Source organism: Triticum aestivum, chromosome 3D (assembly GCF_018294505.1).
Source record: "Triticum aestivum cultivar Chinese Spring chromosome 3D, IWGSC CS RefSeq v2.1, whole genome shotgun sequence".
NCBI lineage: Eukaryota > Viridiplantae > Streptophyta > Magnoliopsida > Poales > Poaceae > Triticum > Triticum aestivum.
Genome location: NC_057802.1, coordinates 491,019,831 through 491,027,491, shown reverse-complemented (window position 1 = coordinate 491,027,491; position 7,661 = coordinate 491,019,831). Strand labels below are relative to the sequence as shown.

Here is a 7,661-nt window from a genome sequence, read left to right as displayed (position 1 = left end):
CCAGGTTCCGCTATTGGTTATTGACTGGAGAGGTGTCTCGGTCATGTCTACATAGTTCTCGAACCCGTAGGGTCCGCACGCTTAACGTTCGTTGACGATATAGTACTATATGAGTTATGTATGTTGGTAACCGAATGTTGTTCGGAATCCCAGATGTAATCACGGACATGACGAGGAGCTCCGGCATGGTCCGGAGGTAAAGATTGATATATGGGATAATAGTGTTTCATCTCCGGAATGGTTCCGGAGTTCACCGGAAGGGGTTCCGGATGTTTTCAGAAATGTTTGGGTACGAGAACACTTTATTTGGGCCGAAGGGGAAAGCTCACGAGGCTTTTGGAAAATGCAAAAGGGAGTTTTGCGGAGACCAGTGGCTAGATGCCAGGAACTCTGGCGTCTAGGGGGTAGACGCCAGGAACCCTGGCGTCTAGCCATGGAGTCCGAGTAGGACTCTTGCCTTTCGAGCAAACCGACTTTGAGGAGGCTTTTACTTCAAGTTTCCACCCCAGGGCTCAACATATAAATAGAGGGGGCAGGGCTAGCACCCAAGACACATCAAGATTCACCAAGCCGTGTGCCGGTAACCCCGTCCCCTCTAGTTTATCCTCCGTCATAGTTTCCGTAGTGCTTAGGCGAAGCCCTGCGGAGATTGTTCTTCACCAACACCGTCACCACGCCGTCGTGCTTCCGGAACTCATCTACTACTTCGCCCGTCTTGCTGGATCAAGAAGGCGAGGACGTCATCGAGCTGAACGTGGAGGTGTCGTACATTCGGTACTTGATCGGGACGGATCGTGAAGGTGTACGACTACATCAACCATGTTGTCAAACGCTACGGCTTTCGGTCTACGAGGGTACGTAGACACACTCTCCCCCTCTCGTTGCTATGGATCTCCTAGCTAGATCTTGCGTGAGCATAGGAAATTTTTGAAATTGCATGCTACGTTTCCCAACACCTCCAAGCGTTAATCAAGTGGTAGATCCATGACACGAACCCACACTTCTACAGTATCGAACACCATCTTGGATGGCCGCGTATTCCCGTCGTAGTCTTTTAACACGATGAAGTTGAAGTTGAATAGCCATAGTCCGTTATTCATCATGTGCTTCCAATTTCCCTCGCTTCTAGAGCGGACAACAAAGGTTTCCCCGCCTATATCCTTGAATTGACCATCCTATGGAGACCCCAGGCCAACGCATTATTCTTTTGAGGGCATGGATGTTCATGGGTCTCAATGAGCACACCTTGTCAACCGCCGACCACCTAACTGACTTAGGGATTTCTGGATCTGAATATGTGAATATGAAGCCTGTAGTTTCCTTCTTGGTTAAAACTAGGTCGCCTATCCTCGTCGTGAGACTAGCCGCCTCTTCAGAGCTCTTGCCGTCAGCCGAGGATTTTGATGTTCCCCTGTTCGAGGAAACCCCTGCCGTCTTCACACCAGTGGTCACATGTTTCCTCGGAGTCCCACCGCTTCCACATCCTCCTTGCTTCGCCATTTCTGCACCGTGGGAAGCAGAAACCAGTCCGGTCAGTGTGCAAAGCAACACAGTCGCCCCTCGCTCGCCACCGGAGACCTCACCACCAACGCAAGAACCCTAACCCTCAAACCCCCCCCCCCTGTTCGAGGAAACCCCCGTCACGCTTGTGTTGTCTTCCTAGCCTCCTATTTGCTTGGTTCACTTAACATCATGACAACCCAACACAAACTAATTATACAACCCTGACTAGTCGAGTCTTCATCGTCTATAGTCGTCGTTGGCGTTGAATTTGCGTGTGAGCTATACAGCCCCCGTTGTGAATCGTATTAGGTCTCGCCTACAAAGCGACACAACTGGACTGGCCCAATATTGCAGCTGTTGGCGAGTTTTCTCATATTTGAACTATTTTGCATCGGTTTAATTTGGGTTTTCTTTGGTTTTTATTTGGCTTTCTTCGGGTTTTCATGATTCTCCTTTTATTTTCAAACACATGTCTAATTTGTTCATATATATTGTACATTTTCCGTATACACTAGGAACATTTTTTATAGAGCTTTTTTTATAAATGTCTAAAATTTGGTAAATACATGATAACCATTTTTTCAAATATATGTTTTGATGTCCATCTTTTTTCATAGTCGTTGTACATATTTGGTATACATCTAAAACATTTTTATATATGTTTAACATTTTTTCTAAATACATGATTAATATTTATTAAAATATGTATTTTGAACTTTTTTAAATACGTGTTAACATTTTCATATACATGTTGAAACATTTTTCTGAATTGTACAAAACATTTTTTAAACTATGCGAGATATTTTTTTTGAAGATACACAAACTTATGTTTGAAATGCTGTACATTTTAAAATATCTACACGATAATTTTTTACATTTTATATTGAAATGTGTGACCATTTTTAAGATGCCACAAGCATTTATTTCTGAATGGTACAAATATTTTCTAAAATTTGAGCGACAATTTTTTTACACTGCATCAACATTGTTTAAATGTGAGAGGAACACTTAAAAATACACAAATAAAATATTTTCTCATTATATATAATTTTAGTATTTTCAATATACGTTAACAAAAGTAGGAAACAAAAAAACACGTGCATGACATCTTTGTGATGAAACCGCATCGTAACTGGGCCAGTCCTCTACCGGCGAGTTCTGCTTTCGTCTCGCGCTCTCGGGCTGGGCCCGAAATTTTTAATGCACAGGACTCTCGGGCTCTCGGCCCAGCCAATTCTCGCAGGCCAACACGGCGGTATTCCTCGGCGCACATCCAGTCAGTCAGACGCACGCCTCAAAAAAGAAAAAAACCAGTCAGACGCTGATCTCATAAAAAAAATCCAGTCAGACGTACGCCGACGAGACACGAGCACACGAGACAGCACCACGGACTCTTCCGACCAACGCAGCGCTGCACGGGCGACGGCACGGGACGAAGCGTCCTGGTGCGAGCCCTTGCCAGTTGCCACGCCAATGGACGATTGTTTTTGCCAACCAGTTGCAGCTTGCGGTTGCCCGGAGCATGCCCGCCCGGCGCGGCTCGTATGGAGCAGAGCACGGGCGACGGCAGCCAAGCGCGGCGTGGCGAAGAAAGCGGCGGATGAGCCGTGAACGGACGAGACGCCGGCTGGGGTGAGCACCACTCGCACTCGAGGGAACGGGTGGCGGCGAGAGTTCCGAGAGATTCCGTCGCTCGCCGATGCCCGCTGGACTCTAGCGCGTCCCACCACCTGTTCCGGTTCCGGACGGACGCGAGCCCGTCTCCTGTTCGCGTCACGCGTGCCGTGGAACGGCGACGGAATCACGCAACGCAGCGCCTCGTCAGGAGGATTCCACGGCGTGTCTGTCGAGTGACCGTCGTTCGTTCCGGCGCCGGTTTCGTACGGCGTGGAGCTCTCTATCCGGATGAGGCGATCAGGCGAACTTTTAGATTCGACGGCGACCCGTGTTCGATATGCTCCTCCAATTTTTCCCGGCCATTCCAGAAGGAGAGAAGGGTCCCGAGTTCTTTCTGAAAGCAAAGGATAAACTTGGACGGAGGGGCTCACCTGCTCCACGACGAAAGCTATCCCGTGGCGACTCTATCCTACAAGCACGAGCGTTCCAAGAGGAAGGAGGAAGATCGACGTCTACGTGGGCCGTGTGGCCCGCATCCGGTTTGACATACATATCCGCTGCCTGAAACTATCTATCTTAGTGCTCCGTGCATGCATACGAACATGTAGAGATCAACTCCGATGCAGCCTATTTTCAGGCACGGCAACGGTGGGGCTGTAGCTGCTGTTTGTAGAGATGAGAATATGATTTTTCTGAAAGCATCATGGATCACATATAGCAATCACACTGATCCGGAGACTTCAGAAGCAATCGCAGTGAGAGAGGCTCTCTGAGCTTGCAGAAGATTTCTATGTGCACAAAATACAAATGGCATCAGATAGCAAGACAATTTACGGAATACAGCAGGGTCCAGCAGCAATTTATGAACCAATCATACCTACATAAAATAAAGGACCGTTCTCGTATTTTTACCTCTTGTAACATAGTTCATGAATTTAGGAGCTCGAATACCGAGGCTCACAATATCGCTAAGCATGCTTTGACAGTGGACTCGGTTGTCATGTTTGGCTCGGGCAACCTGGTGATCTTCTTTTCATGCATGTAAACATTGTGATGATTTATTAAAGTTTGGCGAGATTGTGTCAAAAGAAATAATCTATCTTGTGCGCCGTGCATGCATACAAACGAAATTGCCAGTAACCTGTGGGGCCGCATGCCTTAAACGTGAAAAGGGCTGGACCATATGACGACCCACACCACTTGACCCGCAAGCGGTCTGGCCGGCTCAGGGGTGGGCCCTTGTGTCGGTCCCCAGTGGGCCTGCCTTCTCGAGCCCGCCCAAAGCAACTAGCCAGGGAAGAATTGAATCGACGGTCGAGATCTGCTTGATGAAAGAGGCGTCAACGTAGTCAAAAGACGGCTTCAGCTTCTTCTTCTATCTTGGCGGCCGATCGAAAGCCATGGCGCACTAGGAAGGAAATTCCGCGTTTTCATGAACCGTCATAAGTGGTCGCAGGACCGCTCCTCGAATCCAGAAGATTAATTAGAATATTAATCAATTCTTGCCCACAAATAGCAATAAGAAAATAATTACAAGAACATAAGATTAGGGGCTTATCCTGCCAAGAATTGGGAGCAAATGATTATATTCTTTGTTTGGTTGCATCCTAAGAATAAGAATAACATTTAAACGTTTGTAATTGATTGGACAGGTGGTTTAGCAACAAAATTCTCTCTTTTTTCTAAAGATTTCAATGCGGACTACATACGGACGTATATATACGTTTTTTTCGAGGGATATATATACGCATTTTAAAGTGTAGATTCACTTATTTTTCTCTGTATGTAGTCTGTATTGGAATCATTAAGAGATTCATGTTTTCTTCAAAATTTCATTCAAAAAGTGATTACATTATTATATAAAGGGAAAAAACCTAAGGTTTATAGAAAAATCAAACTTAACAAGCGATAGATATCGCTGGTGAATTTAAAGCAAAAATCCTGGATTTCAGAGAAAAAACTGAAAGAAAACAGCAAATCAAACAGACAGAGATTCTGTCCTTTCATTTTACCCAAAATCCAGAGTACAAAATGACGACGGGAGTCAAAATATCGTGGATTCACTCGTGCGTAGGGCATACGGCCTCCACACGCCTGGCGGCGACCTCTTTAAATCCTGTCCGTTCACGCGCCTTCGGGAGGGCATCCTCGAGAGCCCTCACCCTCCCAATCCCGCCGCGCTCCAGGGATGGCCGCCGCCGCCGCCGCCACCGCCGCCCCGCCCGCCACGCCCTCCTCCCGTCCCCTCCGCATGCCTCCCGCGCCGTCCACCGTCCATCCACAGCTCAGGTGCCATGCCGGCCCCAGCCCCTCGCTCCTCGCGCTGCGCCACCGCGCCGCCCGCGCCGCGCCGGCCCGGGCCCTGCTCGACAAGGCCACGCCCTTCAACTTCGGCGACGGCGAGGAGGACGACGGCGACGACCACCCCCGCGAGGAGTGCGGCGTGTTCGGCGTCGTGGGGGACCCGGAGGCGTCGTCGCTCTGCTATCTCGGCCTGCAGAAGCTGCAGCACCGCGGGGAGGAGGGCGCCGGCATCTGCGCCGCCGGGGACGACGGCAAGCTCAAGTCCGTGACGGGGCTGGGGCTCGTCAGCGACGTGTTCCGGGACCCGGCGCACCTCGGGAGCCTCCCCGGGAAGGCCGCCATCGGCCACGTCCGCTACTCCACCTCCGGCGGCCAGGCCCAGCTGTGCAACGTGCAGCCGTTCCTCGCCGGGTACCGGTTCGGGCAGCTCGCAGTGGCGCACAACGGCAACCTGGTGAACTACCTGCCGCTGCGCCACAAGCTGGAGGCGCAGGGCTCCATCTTCAACAACTCGTCGGACACGGAGGTCATCCTCCACCTCATCGCCACGTCGCTCTCGCGCCCGCTGCTCGCCCGCATCTGCGACGCATGCGAGCGCCTCCAGGGCGCCTACTCGCTGCTGTTCCTCACGGCCGACAAGCTCTTCGCCGTGCGCGACCCCTTCGGCTTCCGCCCGCTGGTCATGGGCCGCCGCCCCAACGGCGCCGTCGTGTTCGCGTCGGAGACCTGCGCGCTCGACCTCATCGACGCCGTGTACGAGCGGGAGGTGGAGCCCGGGGAGGTGATCGTCGTGGACCGCCGGGACATGTCCGTGTCCTCTGCCTGCCTCGTCCCGCACCGCCCGCGCAAGTCGTGCGTGTTCGAGCACATCTACTTCGCGCTGCCCAACTCTATCGTGTTCGGGCACGCAGTGCACGAGCGGCGCACCGCCTACGGCCGCGCGCTGGCCGAGGAGTCCCCGGCCCCCACCGCCGACGTGGTCATCCCCGTGCCGGACTCTGGCTTCTACGCGGCGCTCGGCTTCGCACAGGCCTCGGGGCTCGAGTTCCAGCAGGGGCTCATCCGGTCGCATTACACGGGCCGCAGCTTCATCCAGCCGACGCAGGCCATCCGCGACCTCGCCGTGAAGCTCAAGCTCGCGCCCGTGCGGGGCGTCATCACGGGCAAGAGCGTGGTGGTCGTGGACGACTCGATCGTGCGCGGCACCACGTCGAGCAAGATCGTGCGCCTGCTCCGCGACGCCGGGGCGCGCGAGGTGCACATGCGCATCTCCAGCCCCCCGGTGGTCGGCCGGTGCCACTACGGCATCGACACGCCCGACGAGAAGGAGCTGATATCCAACAGGCTGGACGTCGAGGGCGTGCGCGAGATGATCGGCTGCGACTCGCTCGGCTTCCTGACGCTGGACAAGCTCCACAGCATCTACGGCGACGAGGCGGACGAGCTCTGCGACGCCTGCTTCTCGCGGAACTACCCGGTGCCTATGCCGGACAAGGTGCCGGCGATGGCATCCGCCGACGATGAAGACTGACCAGAATGTGCGACTAGGGAAGGGAAGTGGCTCTGTACTCCGCATGCTTCTATAGGATTTTGGGCGTGGCGAATCTGTGTCGTGGCAATTGCATTCATCGTTTGAATTTTTGCAGGTCTTAAGTTTGTGTCCCTGAGCGGCTAGCGTTCCTTGGCCTCTCAAACTGAGGTTGCGAAACCTTTTTCTTGAGTCAATTTATATACTGTATAAGAAAGGTTGACAAGTCAGGCATCTAATATTGTTTCGTCGCCGACGTGAACTGCTAGTGAATTGCATTTTTCAAGCTCCTGTGATTCGGGAGCATTTCTATTAGTTACATCTGCAAAGCCAAGCAAAAAATTCATGTGGAGGTAGTGTTAGTTGTGTACTGACGGTGTGGAACCTGCGCATTGCTGATTTTGAGTCAACGATGTAACTAGATAGAAGTCAACCGGCAACATTCCTAGCTTGGACACTAAACCAACTTGCATCTGGAACCAAGTAAGTGAGCATGACATTGACATGTATCATGAGTCGAGTGTAATCTTGGCTACAACGAATATGTTGTACGGTAGCTAGCTGCTTATGCTGTCAGGATTTGCTAGTCTGATGCTTCTGCTTCAGCTCTCAGTTATTTGCTTTGACATATTCAAGCGCTGTCTCTGAAATCTCGGTAGGATGATTCCGACATGTGCCACGCCGATTTTCCACGGGGACGGTCTGTTTC

At 51.7% G+C, this 7,661-nt stretch overlaps 1 protein-coding gene across 1 annotated transcript; it reads left to right on the top strand.

The window, feature by feature from the left end:
* Window positions 1-5,218: 5,218 nt before the first annotated feature.
* Window positions 5,219-7,214, top strand: LOC123079922 (amidophosphoribosyltransferase, chloroplastic). Its single transcript, XM_044502756.1, has one exon. It carries the CDS (start codon window positions 5,309-5,311, stop codon window positions 6,953-6,955), a length of 1,647 nt encoding a protein of 548 aa, XP_044358691.1. The 5' UTR covers window positions 5,219-5,308; the 3' UTR covers window positions 6,956-7,214.
* Window positions 7,215-7,661: the final 447 nt, after the last annotated feature.